Here is a 23,352-nt window from a genome sequence, read left to right as displayed (position 1 = left end):
GGAGGAGAGCAGGGTTGGCTTTCTTCTGAAGTGCAGGCGTTGGTCCCTGGCAGATATAGGATATTTGACTAGGTTAAAAAAATTAAAATAGAATAAAAAAAAAAAAAAAAAAAAAAAAAAGGTCTGATCTAAGATGACAAATCCTGTGTTCAGTGTAACAGTTTTTAGAGTTAAAATTTTCTAGTCAGTATGAACTTTATATACATTGAAGGCCTCAATTTATTTGGGGACTGTCAACTAATACAGCTGCACATTATTTAACTGTTAAATATGACAAATTACATTAATACTTTTTCCAGAACAGCACTCTTAACTCATCTTGCCTTTCTATTTTGACTGGTGATATGAGGTGTCCCTGGCAAGGATAAATTGCAATTCTTTGAGTATATCAGTTTGGATCCCACTGTAGGTGCACATGCACCGTGTGAGAGAGAAATTAGAATTTTTAAAATGTCAGGGTCTGTTGGGGGCAGTGCATGGGCCCTGTGCTTGTTTGTGCTCTCATTTGAGGGTGACACTAAGCCAGTTTTAAGACCCTGTTTAGTGAATAAATCTTAATTTCACACTTCCCATCTATTTCTAAAGGATGTTCCTAAAAAAGAAATTGGTCAATGACCCCCCTGTACAGTAGGGCACCAAACTTTGCACCAATTGTCATACCTCATGGCTGAATCCAAACACTCGGGGTTCAGACTCTGCCTGTCAGAACAGTCCTCAAAGATGGATGCAGTCACTGCCCCATCTGTCTTGTCAAGAAACATCCCAGATGGACTTGCACACAAAGCACCTTTCTCTGCCATGACCCACAAGTCCATGGCCAGCCATCTCAAGCCACAATTGTAAGAGCAGTCCATACCTGTCACTTCAGACTCAACGGCGACTGTTATGACCACAGCAAGGCCAGATAAACCATCATCAGTCCTGGCTCTCAAAATTCATTAAACTTCAGAATTGAACAGTGGGCAGAAGTGCAGAGGATGGCCAAAGTTGTGATTGAGGACATTGACACCACACACCCTGAACATTACTATGTTCAGGACCTCAGCATTGACAGCCACAATACTGATAACTCCAGCTCTTGTACTGGCTGCCATGACACCAGTGTGTCAGACATTAATGCTATAACCACTTATAAACAGGAAACAAATCTGTGTAGTCAGACTGAGCTTAAACTGCTCCAGTGCTGAAGGAAAATCCCAGAGTGAGACTTGGCTAGTGACTGGTCTAGTTACCGATGCCAGTGATGGAGCTGAGCAAGGACCTGGGCATATATTGTACAGGCTCTATATTATCTCCAGAGATGAAATGGTGCCCAGTGCTGGCACCAATACTGTACTTTGAAGAAGAGAGATTCTTTCTTACTATGGCCAACATATTCCTTCTCAGTGGCATTGGACAGAAATCCCTCTCCCCTGCCATCAGAGAATGATCCCCGGAGGATATTGGGGAGCCCCCATTTAAACAGTTGTCCCATACAGTGTGGGAGTGGCACTGGGTTGGCCAGGCTCAACCAGGCCAAGACCTGTGTGGCATGCTACTATGACCATATTGGCCTTCCTGGGTGGGACAGTCCTCTCGTGTCAAGATGCAGATCTCATGCTCCCCCCTCCCCACCCCATGTGGCTTTGATGGCTGGAACTGAATGTGGGCCCACAGGAGCAGGAAACAGATGGACAACAGTGACCCTCATGTCCAGTAACTAGGGTTCCTAGGATGGCAAAGGCAGTGACAGCAGCACCCACCCCAGTGATAGGTAACTTCAAAACTTTCCAGGACCTCCTGTCCCAAGTTACAGGGCCCCTGGATATTTAGGCCAGGTTCATACACCTCTACCCCGATATAACATGACCTGATATAACACGAATTTGGATATAACACGGTAAAGCAGCGCTCCGGCGGATCAAAGCAAGTTCAATATAACGCGGTTTCACCTATAATGCGGTAAGATTTTTTGGCTCCCGAGGACAGCGTTATATCAGGGTAGAGGTGTACAAGAAAAGATTCACAAGCTCTTTGACTTCCTGGCTGGGGTTGTCACACTCAGGATTGTCCTCCCTTATTAATAAGGGGATCCTAGAAACGGCCAAAGGGGAACCCCATCCACTCTTCCTCCCATCTTCAAGCATGTGGAGAAAACATGTCAGGTGCGCCAGAAAGGCTTTGGGCACTTTTATGCTCACCTCAACAAGGGTTTCTTGGTCATCACTGTGTGCAAGAAAAACTGAAGTCCATTAAAAGCAGTCCTGAGAACAAGGACCGTAAGAAGTTAGACTTGTTTGGGTACAAGCCATATTCATCAGCCTCCTTGCAGTGCCAGGTGACAAACTACCAAGCATTGTTCAGCAAGTGTAATGATCCTCCCGCACATGAGGGTAACCCCATTTCTTTCTAAAATCTGGCAGGATTGCAAGGATGAAATGAAAGATCGAAGAGGGGAAGATGATCCAAGAACATCACTGTAGGTGGTCATACATGCCTCTGGTATGGCCAGAAGTCAATGGCTACAACTGTCACAATAAGGCAGGCCTTGTGGTGTGAGGTAGGCATCCTGTGTACAGTACAGGTTACAATTAAGGACCTGCCCTTCGATAGAATGGAGCTCTTCAACCAGAGGCTACTAGATGAAGTGCTTCATTCCCTCAAGGGGTACACTGTGGTCTCTGGGAATTTATACACTGGCTCCCTACAAAAAGGCCTAAAAATATCAACTCCAGCTCGTCTTCTGCCTCTTCAATCAACCTGTTGCCCTCTGAGGCATCAGATTTAATGGGAGTATGAAGATTCACACCAGAGCTGTTCAGAAGGAAGGAGTAGGCTTCAGGAGCCAACTTGACCCATTCGCCTGGGCCTGGAGAGCTAGGACAGCTGACAAATGGGCATTAGACATATTGCCCAAGGCTTCCTAATTAGTGCCATTTGTTATCCCCCACGCCCCCTTCACGACCTTTCTCACGAAAGCCTGTTACAAACAGAAATAGGAGCCATAGAAGTGGTACCACAGGAGTACAGGGGAAAGGCTTTTACTCCAGGATAAGGAAATATTAGATGGATAAAGGGGGTCTTTGTCACATCCTAAACCTGATGAGACTAAACAAACAAACGTTGCTTCAGATTCAGGATGCTCCATCATTCCATCTCTCGAGGATGAAGATTGGTTTGTGGCTCTCAAATTGCAGGAGGCATACTTCTATTTAGTCAGCTATTTCCTGTGAGGCCCAACCATCTCCCCCCCCCCCAGCAGGGTATTGTGTGGAAGAAGTTGTTTAATTGTGGGTATATATTGAATGGGAAGAAACATGTCCAGATATTAAAATTGGTTTTATTTTGTGTACTAGTCATTCTACTTATGCGATGCAGTAAACTTTGTAAACAAAGTTTACAGAGTCAGAATATTGTAAATGTCAATGCCATTACAGGGCAGAGATTTTCCCCCCCCCCCCACTGTTATGCAGTGTTATTGTGACAGTTGACACCCTATACCCCAAAATAGCAACATTTGATCAGTATTGTATGTTTATAGTTTGTAGGGAAACTGGGAGACCATTCATACAAAAAAAAATTTGGTCATCTTAATTTTTTTGACCTGCAAATACTGTTCACATTTACTAAATTTTAGTGTCTTGATAACTGGGAAAATTGCAGATTTCTATGGTGTTAGTAAGTAATTGTTTTATTGGATAATACTTACAACCCATTTTGCAATAGTTTTAAAAAGTTTGATTCCATATATAACTTGCAATTATATAAGGTTATTTATTGAGCCATAGCTAGAAAATAAGAGTAGATTTGATCTCCCCCCCCCCATTCATCATTGTACAAAAAGTTCTTATAGTTATTAGAATTCAGTTGTGCTTGATACAAGAGGTACAGTATACAAATCCAGAAAGTGTTATTGCTAAGAGTTTGGTAGTCCCTCAAAGGCCCAAAAATCCAAAGTTATACTCATACTATATTTAATTCACACCATGGTGCTCCAATACAGCAGAAGAGGGTACATTATGGTAAATGCTCTTTTGCCTATGCATTCTGTGGGCTGGAGAGCAGCATGCATGAATTGAGTAAGAAGTCACAATTGAGGTGGGTGCGGGTGCATGTGCACGTACCCCAGTCCACAACATGCCAAGTTGTGTCCAAGCAGATTTTAATAGCCAAGCAACACATCTTTGAAAGGAAGGCTATTTCAGTCATCCTCTAATAGGGGGTTATCCAAAACTAGGCTAGTGGGCACCCCATTCCTATTCAATGAAAATTCCATGACTTGAGCCAATCAAGGGGAAATCACTTTAGAGATTTTAGGAGCTTCTGCCTATCATCTGTAACATGGAGTTCTTATTAATATACCCTATTACACTGTGAAGTCATTATGAAAAGGATGATCTTATCAGAGACGTTATCCACCTCCCATGGCAGCTGTAGAATTATGTCCCAAAATTGGAGCAAATCCTCTCCGTTATTGCTCTCCTTGCCTAAAGAATGCAGTAGCTTGTGAACATTAACAGTGGTTTATTGGTAGGAAACTTTGCAGTGCCATTGAGTTTGTCAGCGATGTTGGCTAATGAGCAGAAAAATAATCGTGAATATTTCCAGCTGCAATTTTGTCTCAATTGCCTTTGGAAATTGATTTTGTAAACAGGCAAATAGCTTAGCAATTAAAAAAAAGTAGGATTAAATATCAAAAGTATAATTTTCTTTGTGAATATAATTTTTAAAGCAAAGTAACATACATTACAGGATAGAAAAATCAAATATTTGACCAATTATATTAGTGTAAATATTTAATGGGAAATGTAAAAAAATTAAGGGTTGCTTTTGAGGACCACAGAACTTATATATTTGCCTTTGACAAGCCCAAGGATCTGTCCTTTTGGAACTCTTAAATGTTAATGTGATTCTTGGACTCATTTATTTTTTAAATAAATAAGTTTCTACCTGTTGCCTTTTAACTTTCAGGCTTCATGATTGGTTTACATTTTGAAAGTTTTGTGATTTTTCCCCCCTAAATGCAGGTTAGTTGTGGTCTTCTCTAAAGGTGCCCAGGACTAGCCTTTGGGGTCTCAAAGCTGATGGGTCCTAAAATTTTAGGGAGGCCTCAAAAATTGATGACTTTTCCTTAAAAAAAAAATGTTATTTGCTATGTGGGAGAGTATTCAAAATATATTTTGATTATTCAATGAACTATGAAGTTGGAGAGAAAGATTAGCTTCCACTTTTGATTTGCAACAAATTACATAAGAACGGCCATACTGGGTCAGACCAAAGTCCATCATCCCAGTATTCTGTCTGCTGATAGTGGCCAATGTAAGGTGCCCCAGAGGAAGTGAACCTACAGGTAATGATCAAGTGATCTCTCTCCTGCCATCCATCTCCACTCTCTGACAAACAGAGGCTAGGAACAACATTCCTTACCCATCCTGGCTATTAGCCATTAATGGACTTAACCTCCATGAATTTATCTAGTTCTCTTTTAAATCCTATTATAGTCCTAGCCTTCACAGCCTCCTCAGGCAAGGCGTTCCACAGGTTGACGGTGCACTTTGTGAAGAACTTCCTTTTATTTGTTTTAAGCCTGCTGCCCATTAATTTCTATCTTTTTCTTTGTGCTAATTCAGCAACAACAGGCTAGGTATTTTACAGATTTTTATATATATATATATATATATATATATATATAAAAAAAGAGAAATAGTTCTTCTTATGAAAAGCTTGGGAGTGAGCACTGATGTCTGGCTTATCTGTTGTGAATACTTGCCAGAAGGGAGGACTAGAATTTGAAGGCATTGTGGAAGAAGTGCACTTTAGGGAGAGACTTAGATAAGAGGGTGGAGGACTGGCAGACCAGGTCAAAGAGGGCTATGTAGAAACATGGAGGTGAGAGTGAGAAGGCGGCTCAAAGTGTGCAGTGGGTTGTGTATTAAATGGGTGGTACAACGGTAAATTCTTTTAGACCTTTCCTTCACATTTTTCCTGTTTTCTTCAATTACAGGCCTTTTTCCTGATGTAGGTGGAGGCTACTTCTTGCCAAGACTTCCAGGAAAAATTGGCTATTACCTTGCTCTTACAGGATTTAGACTGAAAGGGAGAGATTTGCAAAAAGCAGGAATTGCTACACACTTTGTAGAATCAGAAAAGGTAAATCTGTCAATCGTTACCTTTGATAATAGGTCATAGGGTTAGATTTACTTGAAGCTGAATTTCTTCTTTGTGCAGATATCAGATTAAACTGATTTTTAATTATAAAATTAAATTTAGCCTCTCAACCCCATTGATGCAGTATGGGTATTACACTTTCTTGGAGTGTCCAGGACCATGAATCACCATTTTACCCTCCTGCCTTCAGTGAGATGGAGTCTTGCCTGTGGTAACTGGATGTCAGCTCCCTCACACTGCCAGCCCTTCAAGTACTCATCCCAGGGCTCCGCCAGCCCGTACTTTGCCTTGAAGGTTAACACTTTGTGTGTCCTGGTCCCCAAACTCCTCGGAAGCATTTCCCTGTAGTATCCAGCCCTAGTCATTGGATACTCTCAATTACCAGCTAAGCTGTCCCCAGAGAGAATGTACACACAGCTTGATAGGTACAGTCAGGATCAGGTCCTTTATAACACAGCACTGCAATCTGCTTATAGTGAAAAGCAATACAAGTTTAACAACAAAGATTAATATTTAAGAGATAGTGAGCAAGGAGAACAGGTTACAAAGAAAAGAATAGATAGTTACATTTAGACTCTAGACAAGGACTTCAGCTGTTACACACATCTTAAAGTACTTTCTCACCTAAAGCAGCTGTTCTCAACCAGGGGTCCATGGCCCCAGCTGGGCTGAAGCCCCAATTCCTGGCGCCCCCCGTGGGGCTGAAGTCCTGAGCCTGTGGTGGGCAGAGTTGGGGACATGGAGGGCATTGCCTCCCCCCCAAACTGCAGCACAAAGTCAAGGCAGTCCCGGGGGCAGCACCACACCCCCGAGTCATCCCCCCACTTCCCCCTGGGCAGTGCAGGGCAGCTGCTGCTGCTCTGGCTGGTGCCATGGAGCAGGCAACTGCAGCGTTCCTTCCTCTCCTGCTCGTGCCCCAGGTTGAAGCTGCTTCTCAGCTCCCAGCCCCCTTTGCTCACAGAGAGGCAGCCGGTAAGAGCCCACCTGAGTAGGAGGACCCGCCTCCATGGCTGGCAGATCCCTCCAGGAACAGGGACCACAGGGGAGTCCTCCCAGCACACAGCCCCTAATACCTCTCTCCCTACACCCTGAGCTATGCCTTCCCTGCACCCTGAGCTACCTCCTGCCCGCACACAGCCCCTAGCCACCCCCCTCCCTGCACCCTGAGCTACCCCCTGCCCACACACAGCCCCTAGCCCCCTCTTTCCCTGCACCCTAAGCTGTTTTCAAACTTCTGTTTTTCCTGTTGATTGTCACATGTAACTAGGACTTCCATGGTGTTGGCTTTACAGTGCTTAACCTAAGCAAAGATCTGAAAATACATGCCTTTGTCTGGCAAAAACAGTTTTTCACCTCTGCTGGGGAGTGACACCTTAATATAAAACTAAGGACATTTTTCAGTATGTAATCATAAAATATAATCAGCATATACATTCTATAATAATATTAATGACCACCATGATCCTTTCAGTTAAGATCTCACAACTTTTTTTAATAGATAAATATTATGACAGCAAAGGGTTACGGTAGTGAGTTTAATCAAGCTTTGCTGTTACTGAACAGTGAACCCTTTGCCAGTTGGCATCAAGGAGTTTTTAGGGTCACAGTGGGACATATTTTTAAAGTCCCTCCTAGGCACAAAGTGTCCATGCATCTGTGAACACCAAAACAAGTCATTTATGTGCACAACCGAACACTTGAATGCAGTGACTTGCTTCATATGTACAAATTTTATCAGCAACATTTTGATGGCCCTTTAAATCAGATCCTTAAGATATTCTGTACTTTTTGGTAATTTCTCCAGTACCATACCTCTGATGTAATCTTCTTTGCCTCAACAAATGATTCCCTTGTTACAAATCAGTACAGATAGTTATCCTGTACTCCTCTCTAACTCAGGCAGATCTCATGGTCCAGAAACACACAACTCAAGCAGCCTGGCTCACAGGAGGCATTGAGCATTGTCAGCTCCCAATGAAGCCAGTGGTAATTGGGTGCTTAGCACGTATTAGGCTTCTGTTCTTATCTGCAAAACATTAAATTGATATTTTGCTACTGAAAGTAACTGAGTTATGTTCAGCACTGGATTGTGGTAGCCAGTTGTGAAAACTTCAATTTACTAGAAACATGTATTAAAAGAATCTACTAATGCTTGCGTATGTGCAACCAATCAAGAACTATTCCAAGCCCACACCTCCCCAAGTATGATTCTAGGTGACAGCAGTTAAGGCAGCCACTGACTTCAAATCCCACTTGGAGATGAGCTGTTAGGTGGTCAAAAACACAGGGAAGAAATCAAGTCACAGTCAATACTGTATCTATAGCTCTCTTTCCCAGTGACATATATAGGTCTAGATCCCACAGACACTTTACATAGCTGATTATCTTCTCACACATTAACAATTCCAGTGAAGCCAATGGAAATTATTAATGTGCAGGTTAGATCCCTGAGTGTTTGCAGGGTTGGGGGCCTTAAAAATTGGCTGGGGAAGAGATCTAAATCATCAACTCATTTGGTAAAGTCATAGCATGAGATTGTGCCTATCCCTTGCATGGATGGGTAAGTGGGCAAGAGAAAATAACCAGCTTTCCCTATACTCTCTTCCTCCCCACCTCTTCACAGTGATATGCTTTGCACTCAGGGACAAGGACACCATAGGGCTAGTTCAGCTACTGACAGTATCTTTTCTGAAGCGTATCAGGAGGGTGCAAGGCCTTGACTCTGCCTTCTCATTTGCACGGTCAGAGTTAGGTAGGTGCCTAGGCTATGAAACACTACACTATATTTAAGTATAGCACCACATCAGGACTCCCAGTAACCTCTCAAGCTCTGAGAGTTATTGTTTGCCTGCTTCAGCCACAGTTCTCAGTGTGTAAATGGTTATGCCTTAAGGTCACCCCATGAGGTGGAGCTGCGCACCTCCCTTACCTCATATATTGTTCCGTGAGCAACAGCAGTCCTGTGGTCTGAAGTATAGCCCTCCAGCTGCACATCATAGCAAGTGCACGTCCTTCCAGGGGGTTTTAAAAATAGCCCAAACAGAGAAGAAAATAGCTTTTAGACTCTCAAGGTAGGAAGCCCCCTTCCTCATGAAGAGGAGGGGAAGCAGACTTTCAGGCTCCACAGAAAATCTCAGTTCCCATCCTCCTATGCAGCTAAAAGCCAAAAGTTAGAACCTGGAGTTTCAACAACAAAACCAGCCCATCTTCTTTTCTCAGTGGGCTCAGGATGGTGGTGCTCCCTGTTCTTTAACACATAGCCTAGGACTCTGGTCTGAGAACTCTAGATCTGCTTGTTTCAGAGCACCACCCCCAGCTGGGCTGAGTTTTTCCCTTTTAAGGGCTCATCCCCAGGCCTGAGAAGCTGCACAGATGCAGCAGTTTGGGGCTGATTGCGACCACAGCAATTCTTTAACTCTTTCATGATGGGTGGGGGTATGGGTGGCTCTCTGCTCCACCACACAGAGGTTCTGCTTAGGAAAAGGCCCTCTGTACTGATCCCCAAAGGTGTAATTCAATCCAGACTGCTCAATTTTCAGAAGTGCTGAGCATCTGCTGCTCCCATTATCTGCTTATCACCTCTTTAAATCAGGCCAAGAGTCTTTAATCCATAACTGTTAAAATAACAATCTAGCTGGAAATACATTTTATTCCCTTATTATTTTAATTTGCCTTTTTTTTTTTTTTTTTTTTTTTTTTTTTTTTGGTAGCTGCCTGCACTAGAGGAAGATTTGATAGCACTAAAATCTCCTTCTAAAGAAAATGTTGCCGATGTACTGAACTCATATCACATGAAGGTAATCTGCTGGCTAGCTACAATCTCGAACTTTATTAAATAGGCAACTATCAAGTTAAATAATAATCTTATTTACATAACCATCATTTGCTGTATGTTTGTATAGCACCCTGCAGAATGGATTCCCAGCCTCTACACACTACTACAAGATGTTAATAATTTATATATTAACACTAAATAAGTGATTAAAACTGAAAGAATTTTAAAAATCTAATTTACTTTTCACTACCTTTTGCATTTCTTTCGATTTGGACAATGAAGTTAGACTGATCAGTTTTATTTGGTGGTTCTCATCCACTGGCACAGTAGTGCTGAACACGTAAATCTCTAAGTGCTAGGTATTACTATTCATTGCTTTTCAATTTTGATGTTCAGCACCCGGGGACAGCCACTGACAGAATGAGACTAGCACTGAGGGAGGCACTGGGTGCAGGGGGAGTGGCCATGGAATTACGTGGATTCAGTGGCTCTGACATCCCATCACGTGACACACAAACTGCTATTGCAGCCTAAAGACCAAACTAGAAATTGTGAGGGACTCCCCATTCATTTTAATGCCATGCCATATCCCTCAGTTTGGGGTGGGTTTTGCCTTTCCACCTATGCCATTCCTATTTTACGTGCATGAAACCATTTTACTCTGACTTAATGTGAATTTCATCCTTATTTTCTTTAAAGTCATCTGCAGAGTCTAAATTTTGAGCCCAGACTTCAGTGATTAATGATGTCCCTTTTGGCAAATACTACCAAGCATAGTGTATGTTAACAGGATCAGGCTCTTGCTAGGCTCTAGTGAAATGCATTTGGAACATGAAAGCAATGCTTTAAATTAAAGCAACTAAATATTGCTAGTTTTACATTTTCAGAGAAAGATTACTTATTTTCCAAAGCGCAAATTCATAATTCTCTCTGAGAGTGTCAGTCAAGATTTTTGGGGGTGAATTTAACTTCATATCAAACAGCTAGAAAATGTCAGATTTCCTTGTAACACGTTGCATGCATGTATCAAAAGGTTTTCGATAATTTGCACTCAGTTTTATAATAGCCATAATAAGCTCTAATAAGCTCACAGTACTTCTTCCAAAAGAAAAAAAGTGCTGGTGCTAACAGAGACTTAATTTTGTTCCTTCATCCCATATATTGTTTGCTTTTAGAATGAGATTGGTATCCACTATTTCCCAGTTAGAATTGTTAGGTTCTTGTATGCGCATTAAGTGGAAAAATAATTGGAATACATTAATGTATCTAACACCACTGAATATCTTTGATAAAATGGAAACTATAAGCCAAGAGAGAGAATATGTTACTATAAAGTACAGTGCAAGCTAACAGTTAAAGGAATGGAAGCTTCACCTTCACCGTCATTGGAATAGAAGTGACAAGGAACCTGTTTGAGCTGCAGCTAGTGTCAGTGAAACATCAGTTTGTATCCTAAGCCCCCTAGGCTAGCAGGTCTAAAACATTTGTCATGAGCTCCAGTTCTAACACATCACATCATGCAGTCCCAGCTGCTGGCAGTCAGTCAATACCAGCAGTTAATGCGAATCAATTAATGCAAAATGATCATGTCTTCTAATTGTATATGTGTAAACATTTTATAAATATAAACAAAAAGACTAGAAAAAGTAGAAAGAGGCCCTGGTACTTCTATGAAGATTGGATGGGTTATAAATAATGTATTGTTGCTGGTAAGGTGTTATCCTCGTAGAAGATTGTATATTTATTGATGTAAGCATACCTCATTATCTTACAAGTTCAGAAGATGTCCCGACATTAATACTGTAAATCAAAACAACCAAGCAAGCACAAAAGAGGAGAGAAGTTTTATTCTTAAGACTTAAAGAGAAAATAAAACTAATTGGGATCAGCTAATAAATTCCATAGTACTAAGTTTCTTTAAAAAAAATCACCTAAAAAACACAGCAGCTAACAGTTGCTGCTGCTTCCCCCTTCCCACCAACCCCATAAACGGACATATATTAAAAGAAAATCTGTACATACCTTCCTGTTAGATATGGATCTCTAATATTAAAATGGAAATAACCATTGTACAAAAATGCTTAAGAAAGCTACACATCTCTCATATTACAGCTTTATTTTCCTTTCCTTACTGTTCCTCAGAGAACTCTGAAAGTGTATATAAATCAGCTCTCTCTGTATCTGTTACTGACAAATATTGACAAAACATCTTTGAGCTATATGATAGCTCGTAACTAACACTATGAGATAAAAACTTTAAAATGTTCAACACACAATGACAAGTTTGTATGTACTGTAAAATACTGTTTGATTAAACATAGTAATCAGCGTTAACTGAGCTATCTGCGTAGGCTTTTCTGTAGTGCAAATCAATATAGTATTTCAGGACCAGTGATGGACTTTTAAAGTTTTCAAATAGGCTGAGACAGAACCAAGTGAAAGATGTATTTTCTTTTAAATAGTGCAAAATTGATCAAGAGAAGCAGTTCGTACTTGATGAACATATGGACAAGATTAACAGGTACTCTATCATTCTTTCCTCTTACCTCTTGTGTGGAAGATTTGCATTAATATTAATGTTTACTGGATTTAACAGGTTATGTAATAACAGACCAGGCTCTAGCCTTTTTTAACATCTGTTTTTGTAGGGTTCTTGACCTACTAGGACTTATTACTTACCTATGGTCTTCTACATATTACAGGTGTTCTTGGCTGGTTCAGTGAGAAAAGTAACTTTTGATAAATGTTGCTATAGTCATTAAATCTCTTGTTTGTCAGTTTGTCACTCTTGTACATAACACATTAAAACAAAGACACTTGAAAATTGGAATTTAGGATTTTGGGGGGCAAAGGACAGAATATGTGTGTAATTCTTTGGGTATTGAGATGAAGCTACATCTGTGACCAGTTTTGTGCAGCTGAGTACCAAAAAGAGGTTGATGGATGGAAGCCAGGGAACACCACCAACAAAAAACTAAGCCTAGTAGGATAGATTTATGAGGAGAAGCTGAGATAATAATATATGGATAGCTTGAACAACTGAGATGATATAGTTCTTTACAGATATTTTATGAGTGTAAACAGCAGTCAGAATAAAATTGATACCATAGGGATTATAAATACATAGATAAAACAAAAGTAGAAGTTTTAGAATTAATATCGGTATTCCCAACAGGTTTATTTGAATGTGAAATAGTCTTGAAAGGGAAATGGAGGAAATCTCATCAGTATATAAAAGTAGTCTGAACAAAGCAGGAGAGACTATATTGTTGTTTATTATTTGTATTACCATAGCACCTAGGAGCCCCAATCATAGACCATGGCCCCACTGCACTTGGTACCACACAAACACAGAATAAAAAGAGAGTCCCTGCCCGAAAGAGTTTACAATCTAAGTATAAGAGAAGAGACAACAGATGGTTACGTACAGACTGATGGGGGAGTGCACGGAAACAATGAGACAGCATTGGTCAGTATGATAGCAGTTGTCAAGTGTTTTGTAGGCTTCACAAAAAAGGAGAGTTTTAAGGAGGGTTTTGAAGGAAGTTAATTACAGTAGAACCTCAGAGTTATGAACTGACCGGTCAACCACACTCCTCATTTGGAACTAAAGTACACGATCAGGCAGTGGAGACAAAAAAAAAAAAAAAAAAAGCAAATATTGTAAAGAACTGTACTGTGTTAAACGTAAACTACTAAAAAAAAGGGGGGAAAGTTTAAAAAAAGATTTGACAGGGTAAGGAAACTGTTTCTGTACTTGTTTAATTTAAATTAAGATGGTTAAAAGCAGCATTTTTCTCCTGCATAGTAGTTTCAAAGCTGTATTAAGTCCATGTTCAGTTGTAAACTTTTGAAAGAACCACCATAATGTTTTGTTCAGAGTTACAAACATTTCAGAGTTACGAATCACCTCCATTCCCAAGGTGTTTGTAACTCTGAGGTTCTATTGTAGTTAGTTTTGTGGATGTTTACAGGTAGCTTCTCCCAAGTGTGCAGGGAAGCATAGAAGAAAGCACAAAGGTGCTTATTTGAAAATTTTACAAGTGGGTGATTGGAGGCGGGAGCTGTCCTTTCAGCACTGAATGAGAGATGATGGATCATAAAGGGCCTTGAAAATGAAGATGAGTAACTTATATTTGTTATGATAAAGTGAGGGAGCCCGTGGAGGGATGCAAAGAGAGGGTGAGATGGTCAAAATGATGGACTAAGTAAATTACCTTTGCAGCTGCATTCTGAATGGATATGTGTAAAGCAAGATTTTATTTATCAAGGCCAGGGAAAAGGATGTTGCAAGAATTGAGATGAGATAGTGTAGAGAATCAGTCTGATGATCTAGTTAAGCTATTCTGTTTTTAATGTCTGAGAGTTCTCATTACTTCACAGGCAGGAAGAAGGGTGGAATCAGATAATACATTTAGGTCATATGAGGCTTTTCTTGTTTTGTTTTGTTTTTAGTTTGTTTTCAGCAAACAGCATGGAGGAAATCATTCAAAATTTGAAGCAGGATGGTTCTCCTTTTGCTCTTAAGCAGCTAGAGGTAATGTTTACTTATATATTTTTACCTTAATAATTAAGTCTTAAGGATTGATTCTGATCTCACTGAAACTTGTGTAAGTCTTGAGCAACTGCATTAAGGTCAGTGGAGTTACATTGGTGTAAAGCTGGTGTGATAGCAGGCTCAGGCCCTTAAGATCCAATTCTTAGTCCTTTAGGACTTAGTCAGTAGGACTACCCACACATGTAACTGTAGGATCACAACTTAAGTCTTCATATTTATTGTAAAACAGTTTTACTCTGCACAAATTTTACTTCATATCTACTCCTGACCATATATACACCTCCTCTCTGGTCATAAAAGGTTTGGTGGTAATGGAGGTTCTCTTTGTACTTTTCCTTTTGTTGCTCTGGAATGATATGTAAAAAATGTGCCAAACTCAGTGTTTTCCAAATTAATTCAGTGGCGCACTTCAGACTCCAGTACTCAGAAAAAAGTAATCTTTATTCATGTGTTTATTTAGTCATATGGAATCTTTGACTTTTCCATCCTTTATTACTCTCAAAGTGGATTTACTTTGCTGACCTGTGGAAAAACTATTCCAGGGTCTACTCAAATATTGCTTAATATTGGGTAGAACTCAGGCATTTCTCAAGGAAAACTTTGATACTAATGCAGGATTATAGCTAAGGGCAGAAATGCTGCTCTTGTACAAATGTATAACATGTATTCCTCTCACCCTCCCTTGAACCTACAGTATATAAGACATATTATGACAGTATCATTAACTGTCCGAGGCAGACTGGAAATAAATGTCTTAAAATGATCAAAGAATGTACCTGAGGTAACAGATGTAATTGTCTGTAATCACTGAGGTCAGACTAGAAGATCACACTGGTCCCTTCTGGCCTTGGAATCTATAAATTATTTTTTAGCAGCCTATTGGGTTGTAACCAATAAGCATTTGGCCAATCTAGGGTTTTTGTGGACAGTCAAAATGTTGACCATGGTAATATTTTTGCATTTTCACAGATTATATTGACAATCTTCTTCACAGAAAAATGTGAATTGAGAAACATCTCTCTAAAAAAGGGAATTTTAGAAGCCACCTGCATAGCGAGCGTTATGCTCAGTATTTAAAAGAAAAAGTTTAATCTGTTTTACAACACAACATTAAACAAAAGGGGAAACTTAATATTTCACTTTTATGTGGTTCCTGTGAAGGAGGATTGTTGGTCTGATGGTTAGGGCAGTAGCTGGGACTCAGGAGATTGGGGTTCAGTTCCCTGCTCCACCACAGACTTCCTGTCTCCCTAGGCCTCATTTCCCCATCTGTAAAATGAGAACATAGATTTTCCCCTATCTCTCAGGGATGTTGTGAGGAGAACTACAGTAAAGATTATGAGGTGCTCAGATACTATGGTGGTGGGGCCATATAAAATAGATACCTAAAATAGCTCAACCCACTCAGTTGTATTTATAATCTGTTGAACTGCAATAGGATATTGTAAACCCCTTTTACAATATCATTGTAGAACTCTGTTTAACTTGATGATGATAAAATTAACTTTTGTGGAGGCTGACAGACCATCAAGGATTATTTAACGATGGCTTTTTCTAAACGTATAGTTATGGCACTATAAAATAATGAAATCTAGTGGAATTGTTTGATAGAGAACATAGTGTATTGAGGACGTTACAACATTTTCTGTGTTCAAAATACAGTTCACATTATAAAGACTAGAAGTGCTTTCTTATTGGCATATTGTCACTCTCCAGGCCCTGTATATTCCACGTAGGGTGACCAGATATCTCGATTTTATAGGGACAGTCCCGATTTTTGGGTCTTTTTCTTATATAGGCTCCTATTACCCCCCACCCCCGTCCCGATTTTTCACATTTGCTGTCTGGTCACCCTAATTCCACGATCCCATAACTACCAGATTTGCTGCAGAATTCACCCCCTTGCTGCACAATCTGACCTATTTAAAGCCAAAATTTAAATTCTCAGTCCTTATGGTTATGGAGATTACATGCGTTTCACATTTTTGAGGTTAACTGATGCAGCGTCAGCTGTCTTGAAGAAGAGCCTATGTACTAGTAAACAAAAGGCCCTGTGCCTTTAAAAAGATTTTTTTCCCTCTCTTTCTTCAATTTGTTTGTGCATTTAATAGCACTTGATGTATAGTAGATGATAGTGTTTCCCCTCTATGGTTGGTTAATGGCTGATTCTTGTTCCTCAGGCTTGATACAGTAGTTACTGGGTGATGGTCTATAGCCTGTGTTATACAGCAGTTCAGAGTAGGTGATTATGATGGTCCCTTCCGGCCTTGAAACCTATGAATCCTGCAAATATTTTATAAGATTTAGTGTTTATTACTGTGAATAATCCCTTTATTTCAATTGAATTACAGTAGAAACCCTATGCCCACTAGTAAGTGTCCAGAGGATCAGGGCCTTTCTTTCCCCTTTTGCTTTTGTCAGTCTTTCACACAGCCACAGGAACAAGAAACATTTTTAACAATAGGAAAATGATTATAAGACCACAAGCATTCCCTAGAGGGAACTCAGGGATCCATATAATACCTGAAACGACTTTTAACCTTTTTTTGTTTGTTTGTTTAAATTGACTAGATTTCCAATTGTGGTGTCACTTTAACTGCAAAATTCAAAGATGTAAGAGAATTATAGAATAAATATTATTTGTTGCAAAAGGAAGAATGATGAGATGATTCACAAATAAAACATTATTTGATACTTTTGAAAAACATTCCTGATGTTTATAAGTTCCTGGCTGTAGACTGAATCCAGTGTAAATTATCTGAACCTATTTTGAATTCAACTAACTAGCGTGCTGCTTAGAGGTTTAAGCAGGCATCCCATGCATTCTGCCATTTATTTTCCACTGCTATGGGTTTACAGATATAGTTAGTTACCCATTCTCTTGGATTAAAACAAAAGTTATTTAAAAAAAAAAAAAGCCTGCTTTTTTAACTGAAATATGTGATCTCCCCTGTTTTAGACTAACTCCAGTATGAAAGCCTCTTGTTAACATGACTGGCCTTGGGGCTTCTGAGGTTACAGGCAGTAGAGTCCAGTGTCACTCCTGGGTCAGAAATAAGAGATTTTGAAAGACTGAATAGCTCAGAGAATTGGTAATAAGATATAGAGTCATTCAAATCCAGCCCAGGGAAATTATGACCAAAAGTCATTAACATCTGATGGCTATTTGGTGGCCTGCGTGAAATGAGTCAATTTCTAAGTATTCATAGATTCTAGGACAGGAAGGGACCTCGAGAGATCATCGAGTCCAGTCTCCTGCCCTCATGGCAGGACCAAATACTGTCTAGACCATCCCGGATAGACATTTATCTAACCTACTCTTAAATATCTCCAGAGATGGAGATTCCACAACCTCCCTAGGCAGTGTATTATAGACATCTTACAAAAATACCATTGCTGTTGCCATTAACTGGTACCTTAACTGGCAGACTCAACTCAGAGGCCAAGGATTGAACGTGCATATGATCATTTTTTCCTCAAGGAGGGTGATATTTCCAGGTCAGAATGGTGGCACAGTGGTGATGTATTGTGGAGAAAATTATATTGCCACTACTATGTTGTTGAAGAATAGAAAGCTTGTCTACAGGGTTAAGGGGTGAGAGGTTTTAGAGTGAAATTGTCACCAACAGCAATAGCCGCCTCTAGTTTACTTGATATATTAATTAGTTTTGGCAAACTGAATCCCATTTGTATGTAATCTTTTTACCCTGGTGCCTCCTCTTGGCTGCGTCTTAAAAGTTTCAATAATTGTTGCTTTCCTTCCTCCTTTAAAATACTGGAAGTGGGACAGTGAGAAACCATACTTTAAAAACAAAAACTAAGACAGCAATCACATCTCAATATACATTCACAGCAATTCAGCCATAGTTACGTGGTAACCAGTGAAAGGCAGGTTAGAAAGGTAAGAAGAGCCAAACAAAAGGAAGAAACAATGGACATGTCAGCTGCTGGGACAGTGGTTGGAAAGCTGGTGCAATGATGTATTCTCCTGAGCTGGCTTCTCAAAATTCCTACTTCATTTCTAGTCTGCAGAAATGACTCTCAGTCCCTTATTTAAAAAAAAAAAAAAAAAAAAGGTATTAGCTTTAGAAGATGTTCATTTACATTTTGCTTGTTAAAAGCACACACACTTAAAAAATACCAAGGAATATCATAACCCCAGTATCCTGGCCAGATTCCAGTTTGGGTAATCAGTTCTGCATAGCTCAGATTGCCCTTTTCGTATCATTTGGATACGCTGGTCTTTTTCACTTCCTGACCTAAACTCTTATGTCTAGTGTTGTGAACTGATAACCAGTGTAGTCTCACTTCACGCTGTACATGATGGCATTTCATTCTCCCATATGTCGGGCTGTACAGATGATATAAAATAGAGCCTTGTGTTGCAAGGACTTATGCATATGGGTAACTTTTACTTGTATTAAGTGTTTGCAGAACTGCTACCTGTGGAAGGGTGGCGTCACTGCTGGTGTGCTCCCCTTGTGGCTGCAAGTAGTCGCTCTTTCTGCTGTAGCATGGTGTGCCTCCTGCCGATGTTCAGTCTGGTCCTGTGCGGGTCTCTTTTCTCATGACTTGGCCCTCCAGCCAGGTCACATTTTAGTTCCACCCCTTCCAGGGTAACAAAAAGTCCAGCAACTTTACATCAGGTTTTCAGCCCTTGACTCTGGGTCCCCTGGTCCTTACATCTTCTTGTCCCCAGGGCTTTCACGAGTCCTCATCCCCTTATACAAGGAGAAAGTTCACTCACTGGTGAGTGGTAGGGGAACTTAGGCTCTCCCACTTCTCTGGGTGTCAGCCCAGGGACCCTATACTGAAAAGACAAGGTTTATCTATTCAAACCCATCCTGTGCTACCTTCCCTGAACATCTTCCTACCTCAGCCTGTCAACAGGCCTTTCCTACAGCTCCTTCTTGGGCCCACTGTGTATTTTTCTCAGACTCTCAGGGTATATCTACACTGCAATTAGATACCCATGGCTGGCCTGTACCAGCTGACTTGGGTTCGCAGGGCTTGGACGGTAGGGTTATTTAACTGCAGCGTAGACTTCCAGGCTCTAGGACCTGGGGTGGGCGGTGGGGGTCCCAGAGCTCAGGCTGCAGCCTGAGCCCAGAAGTCTATACTGCAGTTAAACAGCCCTGCTGCAGCCCAAGCTCAAGTCAGCTGGCCCGGGAAGGAGCTGTAGGAAAGGCCTGTTGACAGGCTGAGGTAGCCACGGGTGTCTAATTGCAGTGTAGATATACCCTCAGAGGTTTCATACTTCATAACTTACAGGATTCTTCCAAACCAAAAGTACAAACTTAACCCACTTCCACCCTACCCAGGCTTGAATGCGAGTCTTCTGGAGGCTTCCCAGATACTCTGCTCCTTTCTTCTATCAAACCATTCCCACAGTGCAGGAACTCCCAGCCTCATCTTTTCTGGGTCTATCACTAGCTGACCATTCTGTCTTTTTAAGGAAACTTGACTCCTTTCCAGGTGACCCTTCTAACCAACCTTCTTAACACCTGTTCAGGTGCCAACAGGTAGGTTAATTGAGTTCTGAAGCTCTCATTAACCCTCTTAGTGCCAGTGTGGGATAGAGACCCTATCACAGTACCATAGTTTGTAAAATGCTTTGGGATTCTGTAGATGAAAGGCCTATATAAGTGTCAGTCATTGTCATCTTCGCTATTAAGAAATTTACAGTACATGGTTTTGTTAAATACTACAGAACAGCATAGTTATTTAATTGAAAATTTGTGCCTAAAAGACATTTAATCATTATGACTCTTATGTTTACTGGATCTAAATTAGTAGCTCAAACTTATTTCTCTTTTAGGCTGAAAATTGGCTCAAGTGGTCTTCAAAAATAGTCGAAAAAGCTGAAACCTTATATTCAGGATATGAACACAGGGTAACATCTAGTGAGACAAGGCAGTGTGTTCCTGGTACAAAGAGCAGTATAGTTTATAATTTATAAGAGCTGTATAATATTTCATAATAATTTAATAATGTCATTGTTGACCTAAATTCCCAAACTATGTATTTTTTAAAAAAGGTACAAAACCAGGTTTGAATTTTTTTAGTAAAAAAAATATCTGTATTAAGTTTAGCTGATATTTCTGTGCTTAAATTGTGTAATTAATGTTTTTACTGAAAAACTCAGCTGAAGACAGCAGACAAGTCAGGAAAGCATAGCTGATTATAGTTATTTGTATGTGAAAATCAGTCTCCCTCTCTTTAAACCACAGCTGATCCAGTCTGGATCAGAATTGTTGAAGTAGTTTACAGTACGTGCAAACGTATAGACCAAAAACCTGCTGGACATTAACTTACAGGAGAGTTTACATATTCTAAATAGGGAGTACATGATGGTGTGATCTAAAAGGTTTACTGGCCTGAACTTAGGATGACCACATTACTTATGAGTGAGTTATGACGGTCATCCCAAATGACTGTTCATGAAACCTTTACATCACCCTACCTCATCATATTAAGGATTCTACATGTGCTACATGTTATAGGAAACTTTTTTCAAGTGTTTTAGGCAATTATAAAAATATCTATTGACACAGCTTTTTGTATCACTCCACCTGTATGTCCGCATGCCTTAATTGCCATGGGCCAGATCCTGCTTCCAGCAAAAGCTTCCATTGACTTCAGTGGGTATTGGATTGGGCCCCAAGTGACTAATTGTACAAGGTACAGAGGGAGCCATAAAAGTCTCCTAACCCAGAATAGCATTTTTACATATTAGAAGCAGAAAAGTGAATAGGACACTGGGCATGGGGGCCAGGTGTTTGGCCCCTTCTCCAGTAGTTTTGCCCAGCTGGCCAAGGGCCATTCCAGTTCCCTGGGTGCACTTCTGTTGCCCTGGCCGTGCCTTAGTCGGGGCACAGAAGGGGTGGCATACACCCAGCTAAGTTGGCCCTACACCACCTAGACGGTTCCCCGTGCTGGCGTCAGCCCTAGGAAGCTGGTTAAGCCAGCTTGGAGGTTGTCTTTCTGTCAGGGGACAAAGCAAAGTAGCCCTAGCATGAGTCAGAATCTGACCTAATGATATCCCTTTCTTCTGGAATTCCTTCTCTTTCCTTTATCCTTCTTCAGCTTCTAGAATTAGTTGCCCTCTGCCTTTTTCAATATTAAATTTCACTTCAGGACTGATTTTTCCTTCTCTTCTTTTTTTCCCTGTATCCTTTTCTTTCCCTATGTTCCTTACCTCCCCTTGGGTTTTTTTCTCCATGTTCTTCCATCCTTCCTCTTTCTTTCCTGCTCTGTCCCTTGCAACCTCCCCCTTGATACTTGTAGACACTTACATGTCTCTTCATCTGCCCGCAACATTCTGCCACTGAAACACCAATAGTTACCCCCTGCCTCAGCCACTCTTACACGCACACCTCTCAACACACATGTACACCCACCCACCCAACCCACACAGACAGCCATGCACCCACCACTTGCCCTTTTGACTACACACAAACCCCTCCATGCACTCACAAGGTTTACGTCTGCATTTGTGCGGTGGGGGTAGGGTGAGGGGTATGAAATTATCAATACATTCATTTGTCTTGATGCTTAACAGTCGTGGTTAGGTTTCTGCACGTGTGCATGCTCTGTCGTTCCCCCTCCCTTCCATGGCTTCCTCTTACACTGCTTCCAGGTCAGTACTCCCCCCTCCTCTCTCCTGGATTGTTATAGGCACCCACTTACCTACCTTCTGGCTCTCTTTGCATTTCCTCCTTCTCCAAGCACTGGCTGTAGAGTGAAGCAGTTAAGGACCTGGAACAGGAAGCCATTCTGCAGGGTGGAAAAAGGAGGTGTAGCCTCAGCACCACCACTTCTTCCTCCCCTGCAGCCTGTGACTGCTGAATAGGTGGGAGGAGGAGCATTGACAGACGGACAGACAAGGCAGCGTTCAGGGAGGAAGAGCAGCACAGGAGAGGAAGAGGAGCAGCAGAACCTTTAAGCTGTTCTATCCTTTTAAAATGAAAGCTTTCATCCTTGACAAAGATTCTCATAGACTTTAAGGCCAGAAGGGACCATCATGATAGTTTGGTCTGACCACCTTGCACATCACAGGCCACAGAACTTCACCCACCAATTCCTACAATAGACTTCCATAACCTCTGGCTGAGTTGCTGAAGTCCTCAAACCATGATTTAAAGACTTCAAGTGACAGAGAATCCACTATTTACTCTAGTTCAAATCAATACGTGACCCATGGTCCATGTTGCACAGGAAGGTGAACCCCCCCCCCCAGTGTCTCTGCCACTCTGCCGTATTTGTGGTTGGGACGGATTTCTCCCCCAGGTCAATAGGTTAGACACTGAGCACCTGGGCGAGACCCAGCAGCCAGACACCTGGGAAAGAATTCTCTGCAGTAACTCAGAACCCTCCCCTCTAGTGTCCCATCTCCAGGCCATTAGAGATATTTGCTAATAGCAGGCCATATGCAGTTCTAGACAACCTCATCATAACATCCCCTCCAGAAAACCTGTCAAGCTCAGTCTTGAAGCCAGTTAGGTTTTTTGCCCCCACTGCTCCCCTTGGAAGGCTGTTCCAGAGCTTCACTCCCCTGATTGTTAGAAATCTTAGTTTAATTTCAAGCCTAAACTTGTTGATGGCTAGTTTATGTGCATTTGTTCTTGTGCCAGCATTGTCTAACTGTCCCTTTGAAACACGGCTAGCTCAAAGCACATTAATGAACTGCTAACATGCATCAGCAGGATGCACACAAACAGTTAGATGCAGAAGGCTAGCACAGGTAGATTCACACCCCAATTAGCCATCATCTAATCATTCTTGTAGACAGGTTTTGAGTGATGGGTTTTTTAGACTAACCTTTGTTTGATAGATTTCTTACATAGGAAGACTCAGGAGGATTGGCTAAAGG

The 23,352-nt window shown here is 41.1% G+C and overlaps 1 protein-coding gene across 2 annotated transcripts in view; it reads left to right on the top strand.

Moving 5' to 3' along the window:
* HIBCH (3-hydroxyisobutyryl-CoA hydrolase) overlaps positions 1-23,352 on the top strand; it is a 94,915-nt gene that overhangs the window by 51,613 nt on the left and 19,950 nt on the right. For both annotated transcript variants that reach the window (XM_024197756.3, XM_024197757.3), the window contains exons 8-11: positions 5,984-6,129; positions 9,858-9,944; positions 12,385-12,443; positions 14,378-14,459. In XM_024197756.3, the coding sequence (XP_024053524.2) occupies positions 5,984-6,129; positions 9,858-9,944; positions 12,385-12,443; positions 14,378-14,459 (374 nt within the window). The remainder of the gene's footprint in view (positions 1-5,983; positions 6,130-9,857; positions 9,945-12,384; positions 12,444-14,377; positions 14,460-23,352) is intronic.

This window comes from Terrapene carolina, unplaced genomic scaffold, assembly GCF_002925995.2.
Source record: "Terrapene carolina triunguis isolate 2854851 unplaced genomic scaffold, T_m_triunguis-2.0 Scaffold62, whole genome shotgun sequence".
Lineage (NCBI taxonomy): Eukaryota > Metazoa > Chordata > Testudines > Emydidae > Terrapene > Terrapene triunguis.
This window is presented reverse-complemented; position numbering and strand designations above follow the sequence as displayed.